Below are 23953 nucleotides of genomic sequence, written 5' to 3'. Positions count from 1 at the left end.
ATGCACACAGTGTAACAATATAATTTGGCCCGTATCACTCCCCAGCACTTGCCCCCTCCATCCCCTTCTCCCACCCGTTCAGAATATTTTTACTGTAAGATCAATAGAGGAATTCAGCCCACGGGACAGGGATTCTTGTCTTCAGGATCAAACAGACTGTGGGTTTCAAGCCTATCACTGAATCATCTAATGCCGTATTGATGAATAGAGGCAATTGTGGATACCATAGTTTTCATGTTGCTGTTCCTTATTTTCTCACTTTAGGATTATTAGGTTCATTGTTTTCCAGACTCCGCTGATAACTGGGTAGATAACGCCACCTTGTTTTTCAAATAGGAAGGCAAAGCACTGAATGAATCTGATGATGTTTTCTTTCAAAGGGAAACATAGAAGAATGTCATAATTTTATGCTGAATCAGCAATAAAAGAACTAGAAAGAGTTGGGTGCCAGGCTTCCCAGCCAGGATGTAATTAACCTGCTGCACCCCAATACCTTCCTACAGCCACAATAAACCACTTACTGTTGCAAGGGCCTGTGTATGTGAATCAAAGACTCTCAGTGGAGAAGGGACTCCAAGTTCAGCCAGTCCTTGCCCAGCCACCCATCCCACAATGCCCTCACTGTGCACTGTCCAGCCTGCACTTGAATGCCCCTCCTGGCAGGACACCCACTCTGCTCTAGGGTAATTTATGTTCAGCTCTCTTCAGTTCTAAATTTTAAAAAGCATTTCCCCAGACTGAGCTGATATCTCCTTTGCACATAGAGACCAAGAGAACAAACTGAATTTCTCACATTCTTTGTGGTTACTAAGAATGAGTCATATCAGAATAAATTTATCTCATTTAATAGACTAGTCAGCCATGGAAAATACCGGAGCAACTCTCTAGAATTTAATAGACATTTGACCAATTTACTAAAAAGACCCTTCCTGCCCTGTGGACCAAAGGGAGAAATGTGTTCTGGATGAAAGAATGATAGATGGAGTTTGTAACTGGCTGAGATGAGATCCTCACTCATAGAAGAGGGTTTTTAAACAACCCAGCAGGAAGAAGCCTTCAGAAGGGGATGAGAGCCATCTTCCATTATTAGTGACCCCTTGTTGGTTTTTTTTTTGTTGTTGTTGTTCTTTTTAGATATACATAACAACAGAGTGTATTTTGACACACATAAATGGAATATAACTTCTCATTCTTGCGGTTATATGTGATGCAGAGTTACACTGGTCATGTATTCATATATGAACATAGGAAAGTTATGTCTGATTTATTCTACTGCCTTTCCTATTCCCATCCCCTTCCCTCCCTTATTGGTTCTTGATGTACAATGTTTATGCACCTAAAGCCTGACAAAACAATCCACTAATATCAAGAAACCATTTATTCAGGCTGAGGTTGTAGTTCAGTGGCAGAGGGCTTGCCTAGCACATATGAGGCATTGAGTTCAATCCTCGGTACCACATAAAAATAAATAAATAAAATAAATAAATAAATAAAACTCAAAAAAGTATTTTAAAAAAGAACCATCTATTCATTCAACAAATATATGTTGAGTAGCTACTATGTACCAGATACAATTGTAGTTGTAGACACAAGGCTTATAGCAGTAAATAAAACAAAAAAAATCTCTCTTCTTATGGAGCTTACATTGTATTGGAGTAGGGTGAGGGAAGACTACAGGTCTCAAAAAGAAAGTAACATTTGATGAAGTACTCAAAGGAGATGAGCGAGGAAGGACCTCTGAGGCAGAGAGAATACAGCACTAGTGTGAAGACCCTGAACAATGAACTGTGAGACACTCTGAGGGGCAGCAAGGAAGCCCGTGTGACAGGAATAGAAGGCGAGACAGGGATGTGGACGCCATGATTCCTAGAGCATTTGACCTGCTTTCTCCATAGTCTACACTTACTTCCTGTCTCCCTCTAGTCCAGTAATACCTGTGAGTTTGCGGTTCCTCTGCTCTGTTGAACTCGTCTGTGTTTTGTGATTTGCATAGAGACATCCATAACCATACATATTGTCCTCAGCAATATTCCCTAATTATTTTCTTCTTCAAATCTCTGAGCACCTCCTACACTCTTCTCTTTTTTATATTATTTCTGCTGTTTTCCATGGCAACTAGTTTCATAATTATGAATGTGTATATTTATTTTTAATACTTTTTTGATTACAAAAGTAATACAGGCTTATTGTAGAATAGTGGTTCATATAGGAATGAAATTGCATACAATGAAATAATCTGATTTATTACCCAGAGATAACTATAGTTAGTAGTAATTTGGTGTATTTCCCTCCAGTCTTTTTTTTTTATAATGTATTCATATGTATGGATATATTTTTATAGAATTGAGATCATTCAGTATAACATAAACTTATGACCATTTTGATGTTATTAAAATTTGTCAGATGTATGTGTCATATTTTATCTAACAGGTTTTTTTTGACCGCTCAAAATGGATTTTGATAGACATTCTTACACATAGATTCTCGTATTTTTTTTTCTTTTTTTTTAATTGTAAACAAATGGGATACATGTTGTTTCTCTGTTTGTACATAGAGTAAAGGCATACCATTTGTGTAATCATAAATTTACATAGGGTGATGTTGGTTGATTCATTCTGTTATTTTTCCCCTTCCCCCCACCCCTCCCATCCCTCTTTTCCCTCTATACAGTCCTTCTTTCCCCCATTCTTGCCCCCCTCCCTAACCCTCACTCTAACCCTAAAACTAACCCTTCCCATGCCCCATTATGTATCATCATCCACTTATCAGCGAGATCATTCTTCCTTTGGTTTTTTGAGATTGGCTTATCTCACTTAGCATGATATTCTCCAATTTCGTCCATTTGCCTGCAAATGCCATAATTTTATCATTCTTTATGGCTGAGTAATAAGATTCTCATATTTTTGATCATTTTCTTAGAAACAAAACATAAAGGGAAATTTATTGAGTCAAAGGTTATTGGTCTCTTTGAGGTTTTTGATGATAATTTTTCAAAATTATCTCTCATCTCTTATGTTCTACCTTAAATGGTTTGAAGAAGCAATTTTTAAAACCTGCTAATTTGCTAGGAGAAATTTTCTTCTTATTGCTTTATATGTTTTTAATACCATTCTTCATAAAATTATTCTGTTACATATGTCTAATTTGTGAATATGTTTATTGGTGTCATTATTTGATTAATCAATAGTCTTTTTCAATATAGTAGATTATAAGGGACTCCTATAAGCTTTGGCAGTCAAAAGATTGCCTTTTTGTTCACTGATGATCCAGTGCTTACTCCATGATAGATGTTCATAAAATATTTATTGAATAAATGAGTGAATGAATGAATATATAGTGAGGTTAACACTTTCATTAGACATTCAAAAGACAGAAAATAGTAAAGAATTCAACTGAAGTAAAATAAATAGAAACAAATAATAGAGATAGTTGGTAAAATTAAAAGGTAGTTTTGTGAGATTCAAATTAGTAAGTCTAGGGGTTTATTAATAGAAATATTAAAAAATAAAGAGAAGACACAAATTATCAATAATGGGAATGAAAAAATGGATATCTCTATATATCCTACTAACACTGAAAGGAAAATAATGAACAAATAAATGTATGCCAGTAACTTCAACAACTCATGAAATGAACAAATTCCTTGAAAGATACAAACTACTAAAGTTTACTCAAGAACAAATAGATAATTGGAAAAGGCCTGTGGGTGTTAAAAGAAACTGAATTTGTGCTGTAAGCCTTCTCCCAAAGAAAACTCTAGATCTAGTTGGCTTACGTGGTGAAGTGTACCAAACATTTGAGAAATACTAATATGAATTCTACATAAATTCTTCCTGAAAATTGAAGATTAGGGAACTTATTTCAACTCATTCAGTAAGGCCAGCATTACTCTGATATTCAAACCAGAATAAGGCATAAGAAAGAAAATCTACACACAGACATCCCTCATGAAATACATACCAAAGTTCTTCCAGTATTTTTTAGCAATGAAATCTAACTATGTAAAAATGATAAATACATCATGACCAAATGGGATTTATCCTAGGAATTCAAGGTTGACTTAACATTCAACATTCAAAATTCATTCAGTGTAATTTATCATATTAACATATTAAAAAGCAGAAAACACATGAGCTATCTCAATAGATTTTTTTAAAAAGCACTGGACAAGATATGACATGCATTTGTGACTTAAAAAAATCAACTTTCCATAAACTAGAAACTAAGATAACTGACAACTGCCTTAGTCTGGTAAAGTGCATCAATAAAAAGCCATCAGCTAACATTATACTTAATGATGAAATACTTAACACTTTCTTTATGGGATCAGGAACAAAAGTATGTCCACTCTCATCACTTCTATTTAACATTGTAGTAAAATTTCTAGCTAGCGCAATAAGGAAGAGAAAATTTTTTAAAAATTAGATTGTATGAAGATTGGAAAGGAATAAACCATTTTTATCATCAGACAACATTATTATCTATGTAGAATTCAATGGAATCTACAAAAAAGCTAATGGAACAATTAAGTGAATGCAACAAGGTTGAAGAAAAGACCAATATACAAAAATCAACTATTTTATATAACTTTCAATATACAATCAAATTTTGAAATTAAAAAACACTTTTCAATAGCATAACATATGCCTATTGACATATTTGACAAAAGATGTGAAAGACCTGTATGCTGAAAATCACACAGTATTGCTGAGGGAAATTAAGTAAGACTTAAATAGATATACCACGTTCATGGACCAGAAGATTCAGTGTTTAACATCAGGTCTTTTCAAATTAATTTATAGATTCAAGCAATCTCTATAACAATCCTAACAGGATTTTGTAGAAATTGATAAACCAATTCTAAAATATGTATGGATATGCAAAGTACTAAGATAGTCAAATAAACTGAAAAAGATGAACAAAGTTGGAGAACTTGAAACTACCTGACTTTAAGATTAATTATAAAACAACAGTAATCAGGGAAGTGTGGTGTTTGTGCAAATATGAACATATGTATTAATAGAACAGAATAGAATTCAGAAATAGACCACACATATATGGTGAAATGATTTTCAACAAATATACCAAGGCAATTCAATGGGGAAAGGTTAACATCTTCAACAAATAATCATTATCTTGATTATGGTTATGATTTTATGGAAGTAGGTCAAAAGTCATTAAATTATCTCTCTTAAATACATATAGTTTATTTTTGTCAATTATACCTCAAAAAAAAAACCACCTAAGAACAAGTAGAGGAGACTGCTTTATTAAAAAATGTTAATGTCATAAAACTCAAAGAGAGGCCGTGGTAATGTTCTAGACCATCACTACCATTCAGTGATGATGGGAATGTTTTGTGTCCGCACCATGCAATATAGTGGCCAGGAGCCACATGTAACCATGGGGCCCTTGAGATGCAATTGGCACAACCAAAGAACTGAAATTTTAATTTTGTTTAATTTTAATCAATTTAAATTTTAATTATATAGCCACATTAGACTTCATGGTTCCAGATTAAAGGAGGCCTGAACAGATGTGAAAACTAAATACTGTCTCTGATCCTAAACTGGATCCTGTATTGGAGGGTGAAAATACTATAAGGAGAATCAGTAGATCAACTGGGAAAATTAGAATATGGGTGGCAGGTTAAATAAAAGTATTTTATCAATGTAAGTTTGTGAATTTTATAATCACACTGTAGTTAAATAGAAGAATATCCTTCTTCTTAGGAAGCATATACTGAATTTAAGGGAATAGAACCAGGAGGTACATAACTTACCCTATAACAAATAGTTCAGAGAGAAGACCAAATGATCAGTCAAATGGTGTAAAATGTTAACAACAGATGAATCTGGGTAAAGATTATAAAGGTGTTTCTGGTACTATTTTTATGTTGAAACTTTTTGCACATCTTATGGAATTTCCAAATAAGTTTTTAAAATATCTTTATATGAGTGACTACAGTATTGCAATTATCTATGTGCCTATGCATTCATTTATTCATTTATTTTTTATTTGTTTATTTATTTTGGTGCTGGGGATTGAACCCAGGGCACTTAATCACTGAGCCACAGCCCCAGCAATTTATTTATTTATTTTTGAGAAAGGATCTCCTTAAGTTGCTTAGGGCCTAAAGTTGCTGAGGCTGGCCTTGAACTTGCAATCCTCCTGCCTCAGCCATGAGTTGCTGGGATGACAAGTGTGCACCACCACGCTCAGCTACTTATATATTCTTTAAAAAGCATCCCAGTCTTTTAAAGATAATCATGAAATATTTGTGGATAACATAAAATGTCTGGGGTTTGCCTCAAAGCAATATGGAATCTTATGGGGATGGAAGCATAGATGGAAGAAGAGCAGCCATAGATTGATTCTCTTGGAGCTGGGTGACATGCTCGTGTCCATTTTTGCATACATTTAAGATTTCCATGACTTTAAATCAGGAAGAATTGGCATCTTACTATTTTTTCTTTCAAGGATATTGTATGCTTTTCTCTTACTTGGTATGTTTCCTTTGGCATGGACTTGGAAAACCAAATTCTTCATTATGAAAATTATATACATAGTTCAAATGTTTCTTAAAACAATAAAAATCCTCATTGAAACAAAGACTTCTTTTAAACCCATCAGCGGCCACTCATTTCCAGCAATTTTGAACAATGTGTCCAAGATCCACTACAGCAAAACATTTCACTCAGACCCTTCAATACAAATAAAATTCCTTTTTAACAAATTCCTTGAAACCCTTTGTTTCTGAATATTTTTGTTTAAATGAGTATCTCTAGAGATCACATTCTCTGACTGTGAATCTTGAGATGAAAACTCCTATTTATGTCAGTTGAGTCCACTGAGGTAGTGAGGGAGGAATTTCAAACTCATTTGTGACCTTCCCTGCGAGGCCTTATATTTCCCAGGATCTGATTTTGTGCCCTATTGTTTGGCTCAGGGTTAGAGGAGTTTAAGTGGCTTAAAGTTTGATTTGGGGAAGGTTCAATTGTTTCATTGCATTCCATAAAACACTCAGCTAAACTCTCTCTTCCCAGCCTGTCATCCAAAAACAACACCCAATTTTAATCACAGTGGCTCTTACATGAATCAGGTTCACACACTGATTCGTTACAAAAGCATTTTGTACTGTCAAGAAGATTCTCCTACAGGCTGAATCCCTAGACATGGAGATAGCTTTATTGAGTCTTATCCATGACCTAAGTCTTTGAGGCATGGATTTTAACCATTTAGGAAAAATGAAGACAGAAAAGCCCTGGTTTCCGCACATTAGCTGCATCATACTGTTCGGGGTGTCATTCTTGTGATCTTCTTTCTTCCCAGAGATAGACTACTGTGCTTCTCCTAACCATGGCTGTGAGCACCAGTGTGTTAGCACTGATAATTCCTACTCCTGCCGCTGCCTGAAAGGCTTCACCCTGAATCCAGACAAGAAGACATGCAGAAGTAAGTCTCGCTGGGCACTGGGTAAGGGCTTATTCGTTTTCCTTCCCTTGTAAGTTTTAAGCGAGTTACTCTTTTTTTTTAATTTTTATTTTTGCAGCCTACATTTCTATTCATTGTACACAAATGGGGTCCAACTTTTCATTTCTAAGGTTGTATACAATGTAGATTCACACCGTTCATATAATCATACATGTATATAAGGTAATGATGTCTGTTTCAGTCTACTGTCTTTCCTTCTCCCACTCTCTTCCGCTACATTTTCCACTACACCATCCAAAGTTCCTCCATTCTTCTCTTGCCCCCCACCCCCATTATGTATCATCATCCACTTATCAGAGAAAATATTTGGCCTTTGGTTATTTGGGCTTGACTTATTTCACATAGCATGATATTCTCCAACTCCATTCATTTACCTGCAAATGCCATAATTTTATTCTTCTTTATGGCTGAGTAATATTCCATCATGTATGTATACCATAGTTTCTTTATCCATTCATCAACTGAAGGGCATCTAGATTGGTTCCATAATCTAGGTAAATTGTAAATTGAGCAGCTATGAACATTGATGTGGCTGCATCACTGTAGTGTGCTGATTTTAAGTCCTTTGGGTATAAACTGAGGAGTGGGATAGCTGGGTCAAATGGTGGGTCCATTCCAAGTTTTCTGAGGAATCTCCATGCTGCTTTCCAGAGTTTTACAACTCCACCAGTAATGTAACTCCACCAATTTGCAACTCCACCAGTAATGTAAAAGTGTGCCTTTTTCCCCACAACCACGCCAACACTTTTTATTGCTTGTGTTCTTGATAATAGCCATTCTAATTGGAGTTAGATGAAATGTTAGGGTGGTTTTAATTTGCATTTCTCTCATTACTAGAGATGATGAGCACTTTTTCATATATTTGTTGATCACCTGTATATCTTCTTCTGTTTAGTGTATACCCAGTTCCTGGGCCCATTTATTGATTGGGTTCTTTGTATTTTTGGTGTGGAGTTTTTTAAGTTCTTTATAAATTTTGGAGATGAGTGCTCTGTCTGAAGTGAGTGTGGAAAAGATTTTCTCCCACTCTATAGGCTCTCTTTTCACATTATTGATTGTTTCCTTTGCTGAGAAAAAGCTTTTTAGTTTGAATCTATCCCATTTATTGATCCTTGCTTTTATTTCTTGCACTCTGGGGGTTAAGGAAGTCTGGTCCTAAGCCAACATAATGAAAATTCAGGCCTACTTTTTCTACTATTGGCTGAAGGATCTCGGTCTAATTCTTTGATCCTTGATCCATTTTGAGTTAAGTTTTGTTTAATTTCATTTTACTGCATATGGATTTCTAGTTTTCCCAGCACCATTTATTGAAGAGGCTATCTTTACTCCATTGTATGTTTTTGGCACCTTTGTCTAGTATAAGATAACTGTACTTATGTGGGTTTGTCTCTGTGTCTTCTATCCTGAACCATTGGTCTACCTGTCTATTTTGGTGCCAATACCATGCTGTTTTTGTTACTATTGCTCTATAGTATAGTTTAAGGTCTGGTATTGTGATATGTCCTGCATCACTCTTCCTGCCCAGGATTGCTTTGGCTATTCTGGGTGCAAGTTATTCTCGCACTCAGTGTTTGTGTTGATTAACGTTATTCTGCCCTTATTTTACTTTTTGGTTTACTAAATCCTATTTGTGGGACTTTTAAAAGAGCTTGGATAGTCTGGGTCTGGCCATTGGATTTGTTGAACAAAGTCGGGGTCCAAGCTGAAGTTCCACCTGTCTGAAATGAGGGCTCACTCTCTCCCTCATCCTTATACCACAATATGTATTTGGGAACCTCAGAAAGAAAAGGCTGGACCCAGAGATGGCATGTCAGAGGTGCTGGTGGCCTCCAGTGCTACCAGGTAGACCCTTGATCGCTGCTAAGAGAGGGCAAATGGCGACTCTGTCCTCTTTGACAGGAAAGAAGGACCATAAGCCTCTGGAGCACCCCACAGCTCTCGAGGGGTACAGGGCGCCAGCAGGGTGAGAGTAGGGTATGCTGAGTGACTCAATGTCTGTGGCCCAGCACGTCAGAGCTGTGGACCCCAAACAGGAGTTCTTTAAACCAGACTGTCCCCGAGAGACACCTCGAGGACCCAGGTGGCTGTCTTTCTCACTGCCAAGCCCTCAGCAACTCAGGGTTGGCACACGGGGGTGCAGCACATGTTTGTTGAATGGATGATGCATGAGTAAGGGAATCTTTCTGAGACCTATCATCCTGAAAAAACCATTGCAACTATTATTTAAATTCCTCTACCTTGTTAGAAAGATGACTTTTTTGTTCGTTTGCTTGTGGTACTAGGTATTGAACCCAACCATTTTTACTTTTTATATTGAGACAGGATCTTACTGAGTTGCCTCAGTATGTTGCCTAGGTTGGCCTCAAACTTGCAATCCTCCTGCCTTAGCCTCCCGAGTAGCTGGGATTACAGGCCAGTGCCACAAAAGATGGCCTTTTTGAGGCATGCAAATTGTAAACTTTTTCCAAAAAACCTTCCCTTTGTCTGTCTAGTTATGCATGCTGGGTTGTTTGTGGTCACCTGACCATGTCATTTGCAGAACTCTCTGGAACTTCCATTTAAGGATGTATTCTCTATGCTACCACCCTCACCTCTTCCTGGCAACAGGTACAGCAATGGTCTGCATGGCAGGACTATGTTTTCAAAACTTTCACTGTCTCCCTCTTCTGAACAGCACTGTGGGTTGTATGTATAACTGAATCCAGGCGAGTCACATTCTGCTTGTAAGCACAGACTAACTTTCATGCTCGTTCTCATAAGGGTTAAAGCTTGTTAACCCTTGGCAGATGGTTGCAGAGCCCATATTTTGAAACCAAGCCTGTCTTAAAGGAGATAATCCCCATTGCCCTGCCTGGATAGAAAACCTGGAAACGTTCAAGTAGTAAAGGGGAACTTTAATTGAGAGCATTCAAAATGTGAAAACAATTAGATGGAATATTTTCCATTAGACCACACATGCCTACGGTGTGTCAGAGGACCAACTCTTCTGGCCTGGCTGCTCCCCTCTGCATCGTTTGTACCTTTTGCTAGGGGTGAGTGTGTCAGGGGCTGACTGCACCCAGGGAGCAGGGAGTCACAGGTGGGCTCCTATGTGAACTCAGAGCTCTGATGTGAGGAATAAGTAGATTCACCACAGAGTCTCATTATGGTCACAGACTTCCTCTGTGTTACTAATGGAGAGAGAAAAGGAAACAAATTAGGCATGCAGCCATTGGTGGAGACTTTTCTTGAGGCTGTGCTTCTCTTACCAATGGTCTAAGATTCCCTGGAGCTCTGCCACACCCTCCACACCCTGCCTGGAGCGGGACTGGGAGGAAGAGAAGCTGTAGAGGCCATGTATACATCATCACCAAGGAGGAGGGAGGCTGGGAGCGGCAGTTTGACCACCACAAATTGGCTGCAGTTGGGCCCCTTTGCCGACCATGGCACTGGCCAGAGTTCCTAATGCTATTTCCTGTATATTTAGTGGTAACAGCTTCACTTTCTCTTTAGCCAGGTGCCCTACTTTTTCATCCAGGAAAAATAGAATGTGTTCCTAAAAGCCGGTGTCCTCATCAGCCCTTTGCATGTCCTGCCCCACCGTGACATTTTCCATTGTCTTTGCTATGAGCCCAGCCCTGGACTCCCGAGGTCAGCCTCTCAGCCACACTGGGTCAATCATGGCAGACAGCTGGACACGGAAGCGAGTGCTCATGGTCTCTCCGGAGCATTACGTGGCAGAAGGAAGTGAAGAAATTGGGCTTAAACTCTGGGGCGTGTTATTAGGAGTCTGATGTCTCTTGAGTGATTTGAGCCTTACAAATGTCCATCCAACTCGGGATGTGGCCATTTATATTTAATAGAGGCTGATGGATGTGGGCTATTTTCAGAATTAATAAGAAATGTGTGTTTCAAAGGAATTTGATGTCATCCAATTAAACTGCAAGGAAAAAAAGGGTTCAAGGAAGAATCTTACTGAAGACTCTTGGCCAGGGCTTGTCTTCTTCCTCATCTGGACACAGTTGCTCCTCCTGAAGAGTGTCGTCGGTGATGGAAGACTTGAATTATGACCAGGGCTGGGCTGGCTGTCCAAGGGGAGCCCTGGGGCTGAAGCAGCTGTGGGTGCTGCTGAGTTTGTGGGCTCCAGGGTTCCTGATTCTGGTACCATGGTGAGGGCTCCCCGCACACACCTAAAAAGCCCCCGTAAGTGCCCAGGCTGGACTGAGCCAGGAAATGTGAGGGTCAAGCAGTGCCGCTCATACCAGCTTTGTCACCTTGGGCCAGGTACTTTCTACTTCTCTGGCCCTGGATTTCCTAAGCAAAGGAAGAGGACTTCCTGTTTCAACATCTTTTTCACCTGTTTAGTTTTTCTGAAACTCTCTGTTCCATTAGCTGGCATGATAACTTACAGCCCGAGGTTGCTAATCTTTCGTGCTTCTAGTCTTACCCTTTCAGGTCTCCAACTCTTTTATGAATTGACATGCATAATGACAATTTAACTTGTTATCTGACAGTGTTGCCATCTGACCTCAGATTTACTGGACACACTGGGTTTACCAGATAAAGTTACATCCAAGACTGGCTTGTGTGCACCACTTCACAGTTTATGAGGTTCACATAACCAGATATTGGGTGCATAGGAGGTACTCAAGAAATATTTATTGAATGAATAAATGAGTGAATGATTATGTAAGTAACATCCTCAAGGCACTATGACTCACGTGTGTAAAGAAAGCCAAGAGAGCCAGGCACTGTGGTGCATGGCTGCAATCCCACTACCTCAGGAGGCGGAGGCAGGAGGATTGCAAGTTTGAGGCCAGCCTCAGCAACTTAGCAGGGTCCTAAGCAACTTAGCAAGACCCTGTCTCAAAATAAAAAGGGCTGGGGCTGTGACTCAGTGGTTAAGTGCCCCTGGGTTCAATCTCCAGTACAAAAAAAAAAAAAAAAAAGGAAAGGAAGGAAGGAAGGCAAGCAAGCAAAGAGACAATGATGGTTTTTGTTGTGGTAGCTATACATAACACAAAATTTACTATTTTAACCATTTTTAAAGTGTACACCTCAGTGGCATCAAGTACATTCACATTATTGTACAACTATTCCTACAGTCCATCTCTGGAACTTTTTTATTGCCCCAAACTGAAACCCTGTACTCATTAAGTAAGAATTCCCCCTCTCCTCCTTTCTTCACTCCCTGGCAATCACCAGTCTGCTCTATCCCTATAATTTTCCTGTTCTGGGTACCACATATAAGTGGAATCATATAATATTTATCTATTTGTGACTGGGTTCAACCATTTGTAGCATGTCAGAATTTCCTTCTCCTGTAAGGCTGAATCCTCTTCTAGTGTATGTCTACTTCACTTTTTGTTTATCCGTTCATCCATCAGTAGACACTTGGGCTGCTCCCACCTCTTGGTTATGGTGGAGAACACTGCTATGAACCTGCGTTTATATACCTACAAGTGAAATTGCTGCATCATCTGGTCAATTCAATGTTTAATTTTTTGAGGAGCCGCCATATTGTTTTCCACAGTGGACAAATGCTGACTTTTGAAGACTGAGTTTACTGAAGATCATTTCCCCTTTCCCTGATGGAGTAATGAAATGATTCCCACAGGCCCTGCACTACATGGCCCCAGACCATGGGGCCTTCATGTTCTGTGTGTTCGTCTGTTTGTGGCTGGTGTTTTGTTGCCAGGCTAGTTTCCCTCCATCAAAACACTTTGCTTGTTTCCTGATACTCTGTTCTGTCCTGCACAGGTAAGGTTGTTGACAAGTTCCAAGCACATGACCTGAAACTGCATGTAGCTAAGGATATTCCACTTCTCCTTATACAAAAAGAATGAACCACAGAGAGAACACTAAGGGTCCAGGACACAAGAAGGGGATATTTCTTTTAGGTCAACCCTTGTGTGTCATGGACTTCTCTTCATGTGCTCAGTCTGCAGTCATTCCAGGGGCCCCTAGTAAACTTCTTATGTCTTTCTGGCCAGAACTAAAACCAATCCCTGACAAAGGAGAACATAGTTGCCTGGCTCACTTACACCAGTCATGATTCATGCCCTGGGGAACCACAGAGCAATAATAGTTGTTGGCAAGTCAACCAACAGTGTCTGCCACATACCCAAAAGGAGAACAATGCTGTCAGTTCAACTGAACCAGCTCCACCAATGAGGTTGGTGGTGGCCTTTTCCCCCTACACCAGTCTCATAAAGGCCCTGTGTAAGCTCATTTTAGTTCCTTTTACAATCCTTCACCTCCTTTGTAATCTCTTAAGCATGGGGTCTTGTGGTTTTAGCTTTTTTCTACCAGAAAACCAATTACTAATTGTCCACCAGTTAGGAGGCAACTCCCACCTGCTGGCCGAAAAGTGGTTTGGATGGGAGTGAATTTGCCATAGGACAGTAACCTGGGGCAGCATCAGACATATGAATTCCTGGTTTCGTGATACAGATGCTATCAAGATTGGAGCAAGGTGAAGCACTTGGAGCCTTCTCAATGTAACCGCCATTTCCTGACTCCCCTAAGTAGCTGGATTGCCTTTTGTTTATCCTGCCTCATGCCATGCGATGTCACTGTCACGTGTCTCTGCAGACAGAGGCTCCCTATATGCTTTGAGCCTTAGTAAACTGGTTAAGTCAAGGAAGAGGCTGCTGATTGGATTTCATGAACTTTTCCATCTTATTCAGAAGGGGATGGTTTGGGAAATGTGGCTTTCACCCCTGTTTTCAGTTCTTTTTTTGTTGGGGGGGGAGTGCCGGGGATTGAACTAAGAGGCACTGGATCACTGAGCCACATCCCCAGCTCTATTTTGTATTTTATTTACAGACAGGGTCTCACCGAGATGCTTAGCACCTCACTTTTGCTGAGGCTGGCTTTGAACTCATGATCTTCCTGCCTTAGCCTCCTGAGCCACTGGGATTACAGGTGTGTTACTAGCACACCTGGCTATTTTCAGTTCTTTGACATCAATTTAGTTCAACTTAATTCAATTGAACCTTGATTTGATCTTTGGTCATCAAAGGGGAAAAGAAACAGTGGTGGAGAATCCAGAGGCACACTCCCCATATTAAGTTCTCTTTCACACGTGTTCCTGGGAAGCAGGCGCTGTTTTCTGTGTCCTATGGAGCAACGTATTTATTCACTATTTATTGAAGTTCACCTGTCTTTCCCTCTCCACTGCAAAATCTTCCTCTTCCAGGCCTCCATCAACACTCCCACCTCCAGCCACCTATTTGAACCTTCATGGCTCCATCCTGTGGCTTGCAAGGCCCTGTGTGACCAGCTCCCCTTTCTACCCAGCCTCGTCTCCAGTCCTCATGCTCCAGTCATACTCAAAGTTCCCTAAATGTGCCCCCTGCCCTTCGCCCCCAGGTCTTGAGCGTGCCGTTCCTGAGTTATTACCCTCTGCTTGCTCTGGCTCCATTTACCTGTCTGACTCCTCTCCTCCTTAAGGACTCCATCTGGCGGTCACCTCTTCAGAGAAGATGCTGCTGATCCCCCGGATGCTGTGAGGGCCTCCTCCGTTTCCTTGTCTGCCGCCTCATGAAAGCATGAAGCCTTGGAGGACAGGGGCCTTGGTCTTACTTGCCATCACCTCCCCCACATCTAGCTCAGGACCTGACACTTGATTGGCACATGAATGAATGAATGATCCTGGCTCACCTCTGCAGGCAGAACCCACGGGTCCTCACCTACCAGAGCCCCCAGGGCTCATCTCACAGCCCGGGAGGAGCCCAGAGTCTGAACGAGGGTCTTTCCTCTCTCCCCTCAGGGATCAACTACTGTGCACTGAACAAACCAGGTTGTGAGCATGAATGTGTCAACACGGAGGAGGGCTACTACTGCCGCTGCCGCCGGGGCTACACCCTGGACCCCAATGGCAAGACCTGCAGCCGTGAGTATCCCAGGGGTGCAGATGCAAATGGAGGGTGGCCCCCACACTCACTAGCAGCCAGGCTCTGCTGAAGCTCCTGGGTTTCCTGTGGGCCTGATGGTCCAACTTTCATGCATTTCCTTGCCTGGGTTTTATCATCCATAAAATGGAACTGTAAGTGCTACCTACCTCATAGGGTGGGTTATGAGAATTGAAAGAATCAATATGTGTAAAATACTTAGAACAGTGTTATTGGACACAGTACTCAATAAATATTAACTAACATTACTATTTGCTATTAAAAGCATTTACTTCCCAGTGACTCAGGAGGCTGAGGCAGGAGGATCGTGAGTTCAAAGCCAGTCTCAGCAACAGAGAGTTGAGTGCGCCTGAATTCAATCCCTGGCACCCTGCACACACACAAAAAAGCATTTACTAAGTTGGCTGGGCATGAATTCAAATCTAAGGTCTGCCACACACACTACATGGTGACCTTGTATTTAACTACTCCAAGTTTTGATTTCCCATCTATTTAAAAAAGTGAACAAAAAAATGGCATTGAAATAAAATAAGCAAAAACAAAAACAAAAAACAAACAAAATAGTATTGATCCCCCAGTGGTGTTATGGGAATGATTGGAACCTTTTCAGTCTCTTAGTTCAGAGCCTGGTGCTAGGTAAACATCCAGCCCAGGACAATAGTTCATATCATGGGGCTCGTGAAAAGGACCAGTGTCCAGGACCAGGTTGGGACAAGAGGCTGGAAGGGATAGACCTCAGAAAGCCACAGGTTACCCTGGCTGATCTCAGGGCAGAATTGAGAAACATGGGACTTTTGTGAAGCCTTTTCTTAATTTTCTTGTGTCAGAGCCACAACAAAGCTTCATTTGGTGATGTAAACACATGGGAACTTGCTGGCCTTGCCAGCTGGATGGGTCCACCATTTTTTATGAGGCACAGTCTCCACCAGCCCAGGCCAGCAGGGTGGGAGCACATGGGTGCTGTGGTAGATCCCTATGACCCTGGCACACTGAGAGCTGGAGCTCAGTGACATGGCCAGCGTAGAAGGGGCCCTTTGTGTGGCTTTCCACCCAGCAAGCCACACATCTGCTGCAGCTTTGGAGACAGAGATAGATTGTGAATGAGAACAGTGCAGCTGTTGAACATTTGGACCCTCAACTGCCAGGAGGGGAAGTTTTGCAGCTGAAGTATGAGGTCCAGAGCCATCCTCAGGGAAACTTGTTCCCTTTCAGTCTTCAGAGGGAACAAAGCGCCTTGATTAGGCTTTCTAAGGACTGACCTCAGAGGCCAGAGAGTTTTGAATGAGGAAGTTGGTGTAAAAACCTGCCCTGTTGCTGTACATTTGCCTCTGAATTTCTGCTTCAGTCAGCTTTGTTGCTGCTGTGACTAAAAGACCCAACCAGAACAACTGTAGAGGAGAAAAAGTTTATTTGGGAACTTACGGTTTCAGAGGTCTCAATCCACTAGATGGCAGGCTGCATTCCTCAGGGCTGAAGGTGAGGCTGAACAGCATGGTGGAAGAGGTGGTATGGTGGAGGGAAGCAGCTCACATGATGATCAGCAAGGAGAGGGGGAGAGGAGGAGAGGGAGAGAGAGACTCCGCTTGCCAAATACAAATATATACCCCAAAGCCACACCCCCTAGTGCCCTACCTCCTCCAGCCACATCTGCCTTCGGTGACCACTCAACTAATCGCATCAGGTGATTAATTCTCTGAGTGGGTTAAGGCTCTCACAACCCAATCATTTCCCCTCTGAACCCTCTTGCATTGTCTCACATGTGAGCTTTATCTCACATCCAAACCATAACAATATCTGAGTCCTTCTGAGAAGGCAGTGGGGAGCAGGAGGTCTTCCATTCAATCAGAAGATACCTTGTGCAACTCTTACCTTTCTCCTGGAGTCTGGGATCTTCCAGCTGCTGGTCCTGGCTCATTTCCTAGATAAGACTGTGCATGACTTGGCTGACGCCCACCTAGGCCATTGGGGGTCCAGACCTGCCTGCCTTTCTCTCCCTGCATGCCTTGGGGAACTTAGAAGAGCTCAGAGGATGGACCTTTCTCTCTGGGATCTAGTCAACTTGAAGAAAGTATAAATGAAGCCATTTCTGTCCAGGAGTCCCCAGGGAAAGCCCTGGTCTTCCACTCCCCCAAGGCTCAGGGAACCCTAGGCCATAATGACAGCAAGCCCTTAGAGGACACTTGCTCTGTGTAGGTAGGTTCATGAGCACTTTCCATGCACAACTCTCTCCATCCTCCCAACACCTCTCTGAGCGTTAGCATTCTTAGCCTATTCAAGGAGGGGGAAACTGTGGCCCCCCAAATTAAGTCTCTTTCCTGGGGTCCCATGACTGGTTAATGGCAGAACCAGGATGTGCACATGGGCATGTAGCTCCTGAGATCCTGCAAGCACTTGCAGGAGGCACACCACCAGGGGAATGTTCCAGAAGGCACTGGTTCCAGGCTCTGCGGGAGTGAAGAGGCTCACTTGGTGGCCCTCCACAAGGCCTTCAGTGTTTGTCCAGTCTCAGGGGGAACTTTCTCCATCCAGGAAATCTGGGAGGCAAGCCTGCAGGACTCTGTGGGAGCTGTCCGCCACAGCTGTGTGTTTCCTGGCCTTCGGCCCTCGCTGCCCAGGGACCAGATGCGCGATGTTTGGGTGCCAGGATGGGCCACACAGGCAGGCCCAGGCTTTGGTTTGTTTTCTGAATTTGGACATCCCGATGATGAGGAATTTTTTTTGTTTAAAATCACATTTTCTTTCTCATTTTCAAGTAGAAATGAAACTACGTAATTAATTCTTACTCATCGCTACTTGATGTGATAATAACAAATGTTCGTTACGTGGCCGCTGTGTGCCAGCTACCATTCTGAGGGCTTTCCATGGCTCGCCTCCTCTGATTCTCCCCGCGTTTCTATCACCATCCCATTCCTCAAGTCAGAAGATGATGGCACAGAGAGGTCAGGTCATTGCCCAGCGTCCACCACGAGGGAATGGTTGAAGTGGGACTTGGGCCCAAGTGGTTTGATGCCAGAACCCTCGTTCTTAAGTGCTACTGCATTGGCAGTGTGACTTTGGGCAGGCACTTTGTCATTACTAGGCCTCCCTTTACTCTCTGAAAAGGAAATCACTCCTGTTCTCGGTAACACCAACACGGATGGCAGACTTGGCAGGCCAAGGCCCTGGCCCAGAGTGCTGCTGCCTTCATCTTCAGGGACAGCAATTCCCAGGCGTTCAGTTGTGTGCACTTTACTCATCAGACCAAGAGATGGAGAGGAAAACAAGCAGGGCTGGTTCTCCCAGGAGGCCTGTGGTATTGGGTAGAAGGGAACCGCCCCCGAGGCTCGTTTGGCCACCGAGAGGGCTTTGGTCGTCCATCCCCTTGGCTGGTGGGGCACTGCCCTCTCGGTCCCTTTATGTCTCTGTGTGTGACATAATGCAGGGGTGGACCACTGTGCGCAGCAGGACCATGGCTGTGAGCAGCTGTGCCTGAACACGGAGGAGTCCTTCGTCTGCCAGTGCTCAGAAGGCTTCCTCATCAACGAGGACCTCAAGACCTGCTCCAGTAAGTCCCCCTCTGCCCCTCCTTGGTAGGAAAGGGTTCGTGACAGGAGTGAAATGTGCAACCACTGCAGAGACAGCAGGTCGGACGTGGCCCTTGTGGGATGGTCTGTTGGGGACTGCATGCCTTCAGGGGTGGTAAGCATGATGGTCACTTGATTTCTGTCAGTGTGACTCAAAGGCCTCACTGACAGGGCCTCAGTGACCTCACCTGGCTCTTGGTTTTGCAGGGGTGGATTACTGCCTGCTAAGTGACCATGGTTGTGAATACTCTTGCATCAACATGGACAGATCCTTCGCCTGTCAATGTCCCGAGGGTCACGTACTCCGCAGCGATGGGAAGACCTGTGCAAGTGAGTCCCATCATGCTTGATGTCCTGAGACAGGCAGGACTTGGCACAAGCCTTCTGTTGGTGTGCGTGCACTGTCGACATGTGCATGTGCCTGTGCATCCTCTTTCCTGGCTCCACTGGGCCCTTGTGAATGTGTGTGACTACATCTCTTCGCCTTCTGAGCCCTGCTTCTCCCCCTGTCCACAGGTTTCCTTCCCGACTCCTTGACACAGCTCTTGCTCTTTCCAGTCTGCCTCACTGTTATTTTGAAATGGAACATAATCCTAGTTCCAAGCCCTCTCCTATGCTTTGAATGTGTCCCCTCCAAAATCCATGTTGAAATTCCACTGCCATGGCAGCAGTTTTGAGAGTTGGAGACCTTCAGAGGTGATTAGGTTGTCACAAGGGCTGAATGCCTTTTTCAGAGGAGAGGGTTAATTCTCGAGGGACTGGGTTAGTTAGGGAAAGAACAGTTGTTATAAAGCAGGTCTGGCCCCTTTGTCCCCTCTTTTGCATGTGCTCTCTTGCACTTTTCCACCATGAAATAAAGCAGAATGAGATCCTCACCAGAGGCTGGTGCCATGCTCCCTCTTGAACTTGGCAGCCTCCAGAACCATGAACTTGCTAAACCTCTGTCCCTTCTAATCTTTCATTCTGCAGTATTCAGTTATATAGCAACAGAAAATGGACTGAGATGCTTTCTCTGCTCCACCCACAGCCAGCCAGCCTTGCACATGAATAATAATGTGGGCCACCTGCTGGCTGCCAGCTGGCTGCACTCTGAGCACTGTGCTGGCTCGTGCATTGTCTTTTCTCGGACAGATGAGGAAACTGCAGCTCAGATTAAGGAAAGAGACCAAGGTTCCCCGCTATGAAGTGGGGGTTTGCACTCTGCTCTGTGTGGGCCCAGTCAGTTCTGGGAGGAGGAGAGGCTCCTGAGAAACGCTTTGTCCCCTCCCTGATGGTCTCACAGCATATGGAGGGGTTAGCAGTGATGTTGCCTGGGTACATGTTTCCCTGCTGCTGCTCCTAACCCCTGTCTCCATTTTAAAAATATGTATATATTCATGATCCCAGATAGCCTTTTCTCCTTCACTCAAGGATGCAACTGGTTTGCTGTCCTGCCGTCCCCTTTCCAAGTGGACCATGACAATGAATTGAAAAAATGGTCATTTTGAGAAAAGCAATAAAAAATGGAGAGAAAGAACCATGATTTACCCTCCCCTGTCCTTCTGGTCTTTCTGATTATAAGGCCAAGGTCCTTGAACACTAGTACAATTGTGGCCACAACTGTATCCACCTTTTTGTATCATCCATTCACAAGGGCAGAGGAGCTGCCAGCAGAGCGAGGCATGTCTGCCCATGCAGTCCGGGATAGAGTCTTGGATCTCGGTAAATGGGTTCTCCGTGTCATGGCTTGCGTGTGGCTTCCTGCCTAGTTGCCTCCCAGACTGCTACCACAGCCAGCTCAGGGAGGGACTGGGCACTGGGGGTGTAGAAAAGGGTGAGTGTGTGAAAGAGCATCTTGACTTGACTGCAGGCCAAAGGCCGACACAGGGGATTTGTGGGCTTAATTCCCCACCATAATCTTAGATGATGCATGCCCTTCATTGTCCTCCTCTGTGATCATCAAGGGCTGAGCATAAGATGGTTGCAGGACTTCTAAAAAATCCTCACAGACCCTTCCAGGCACGTGCCGCCCCTTCTTTCAATCTCTTGCCTTCCCCACATCTGTGTTCTGCCTTCACCACTTTGAAATGTTGCCCATTTTCTTATTTAACGTGTGTTCATAACTTATAGCACAGTGACATCATCCATATGAGTAATTAAAAGTGAATTTTGATGCTTACATATGGTTGGATCCAAATGAGAACTCATGTGATAATCATGTGGGTTAGCACTGTCCTCGGGAGCAGCACAGGAGAGACGCTTTATCCACCAGAGGTTCCCCTGATGGCAGACTTTCCACCTGCTTTGGAATGATCCGGTCTGACTGCCCTGTCCTCTAATGGTGGGCTAGGTTTTCACTGTGGCACAGCTGATGGGGATGGGGATGTCTGTTCCCCAGCCCTATGCCAGGTGACCTAGAGACAGATGACATGGCTATGCCTTTTTGGTAAAGATGGCTGGGCAGTGGATGGGAGCCAGCTGGGATTGACCTGTCTCCATAGCCGAGAGCCGCCTTGTCCTTTATAAAGGCAGCTTCCACTCAGACCCTTGACAGCAGGTCAACCCCAGCTGAAGAGCCCTCCACTAGCCTTTCAGAAAGTTCTCTGAAACATGGAACTAAGGCCTAAGTCCTTGGGCCCTTGGGTAGAAGTGGATACTATGGTCCTCAGACCCCTGTGGGTACCTTGGCTCTCTGGGTTTGGAGTGAAGCCTGTCCTTCCTTCCTGTCAGCCCTCTGACCCCCAAGCTCTGAATATTCAGACTTGGGGAGGGCAGTGGGGTGGTCTCTTCTACCAGCTGCAGCTGAGAGGTCCCCCCGCCTTTTACTAGGAGTTTCCCTGAGATAGACTTTGTACAAGGGCCTCCCAGCACCAAGAAAGACTCCATGGACCGGATGTGCATGGAGTGCATAGCCTATTGGCCTTTGAGATTAGAGATTGGAAGGCTCAGACTCATCTGGAGTCAGAGTTCCCAAGGACTTAATAAAGTGAAACAGGTGGGCAAGTGAACAGACAGAAAGACCAGCTGTCTTTCAACCCCTGACCCTGGTACATGGTTCACTACCTGCTCAATAACCTTCAGTGACTCCCCACTGTCTTCTGGGATGAATTTCCAATTGCATGCCTTGATTTGGCTGTATGGAAGATCCCCTCCTTTACCTCGTTAGCACTGCCTTCCTGTGTTTCAGCCACAGTGGCAAGTCTGTTCTCTGAGCAGACCCTGTACCTTCCAGTCTATTCTGTCTCCCTACCCAACCCTACCATGGAAACCCAGTGTCACCATCACCAGTGATAGCCCTGAGTTGGGAACTTCTTCGCCCTCCTCACCCACTGAGTGAGACTCTCCTCCTCCCATCACAAACTCAGTAGAGACCTCCCTGCCTGCTCTCCTACCTAGCCTCACCTGTGGCTCTCTGCAGACATCTGAGAAATAGCATGGCAGAACATAAAGAGTATTGAACTGGGACCCTGGGCAAGGTAGTTGGCCCTCACTTTTACCCTGGGCAAGGTAGTTGGCCCTCTGGGTCTGATTGCTCATCTGTAAACTAGAAGTGATCATTCCTGTCAGTTTGTCTCTCCCCACCCCACCCCCATCCCCACCCCGCTGCCTCCCGGGCACCTGTGGCACAGGGAGAGCAATTCATCAGAATGCTTTATGAACTTGTAGAGTGATGCAAACCCATAACATAAGTGCTCTTGCTAGGATCTGAACTCCTCACCATCAGACTGCCCAGCACTGAGGGGAGGCCAGAGGAAGCTCCCTGAATTGCTTCCTGGAGGCCCATCTCTCAGGTCCAAGCCTGCCTTCCTTGGAGAGGCTCTAGAAATCCACCATGCTGGAAGGGGGTGGACTCTGGAGTCCATGGGCTGCCCTAGGGGAGACCCTCCCTCTGGCTGTGGAGGATGGTAATGGAGATCTAAGCCCAAGCCGCAGGGCCCTAGGGATTTGGTTGGCCATACTCCCAGTACAGCTCCCACAGGCTGATCTGCAAAGGCTTGTTTAGGCCTGAGGCACCTCGCTTGGCCTTTCAGGGCTGATGCAGCCCTGAGCAAGTATGGGAGTGTCTTAGTCTTCTCAGGCTGCCATGACAAAATGCCACAGACAGGGTATTGTTTCTTAACCACAGAAATGTATTTCTCACAGTTCTGGAGTCTGGAAGTCTGAGATCAGGGTGCCAGCATGGTCAGGTCGTGGTGAGAGCGTTCCTCCTTTCCTGCAGACAGCCAGCATCTCTGGTCGTGTCCTCACATGTCAGTGGGCAGAAAAGTGTGGGCAAAGAAGAGAAAAAGTGAGCTCTTACATGGTATTAGGGCACTAATCCCACTGGAACTGAACCCTGGCCTCATCTCCTCGTCTAAGTCTAAGCACCTTCTAAAGGTGCCTCCTCCAAATACCACTGCATCCGGGGTTAGGACCTCAGCACGGGAGTTTGGGCATAGACCACAGTTCAGTAGGAAGCAGGGGTGAGGGAGGAGGATCTCCCTCACCCTTGTGTATAGGCTTGATACTACAGAAGGAACGTTAGAGGCCTTCCCTTGTTTTTGTGGGAAGCAAGCACAGGGAGGAAACTGATGGCCCCAAGCTGTCTGGGGGTCAGTAGCAGAACCAGGACTAGAACCTGGGTCCTCTGGTTTCAGATCTTTTGTCCATTGTGAGATGCTCACAAAAAAGGACATCTCAGTTTAGCTGCTTCTCAGTCTGAGAAAAGTTCATACAGAGGTAGCAAAGGATTGGCTGCTCCTAGTTTTATCATAAGAAAAGCCAGGAAGCAGTCATGCCATCCATTGGCCTTTGGTTACCTTCTTGGCAGGTGGCCGCCGGGGCCGTCTCCCTCTGGGATTGAGCTGGAGCCCAGAGCCAGGGTCTGTCGTCACCAGAGGTGCTAGTGCATGGAACATGTGGCCCCACAATTGCTGCCCCACAGACCTGTGAAACTCACCAGATGTGTAATCCAGATGTGGGCAGCAGTGTGCGTCAACCCCAAAAACCTGAGCTACGACCTGAAACCTGCATTATCCTGAT

General features: G+C 43.9%; 1 protein-coding gene across 2 annotated transcripts in view; it reads left to right on the top strand.

The window, feature by feature from the left end:
- The window catches only part of Matn2 (matrilin 2), a 144776-nt gene that overhangs the window by 91977 nt on the left and 28846 nt on the right, over positions 1-23953 (top strand). For both annotated transcript variants that reach the window (XM_047555740.1, XM_047555731.1), the window contains exons 7-10: positions 7333-7455; positions 15248-15370; positions 18811-18933; positions 19160-19282. In XM_047555740.1, coding sequence (XP_047411696.1) covers positions 7333-7455; positions 15248-15370; positions 18811-18933; positions 19160-19282 — 492 coding nt within the window. The remainder of the gene's footprint in view (positions 1-7332; positions 7456-15247; positions 15371-18810; positions 18934-19159; positions 19283-23953) is intronic.

The sequence above is a fragment of the Sciurus carolinensis genome, chromosome 1 (genome assembly GCF_902686445.1).
Source record: "Sciurus carolinensis chromosome 1, mSciCar1.2, whole genome shotgun sequence".
Classification (NCBI taxonomy): Eukaryota; Metazoa; Chordata; class Mammalia; order Rodentia; family Sciuridae; genus Sciurus; species Sciurus carolinensis.
This window is presented reverse-complemented; position numbering and strand designations above follow the sequence as displayed.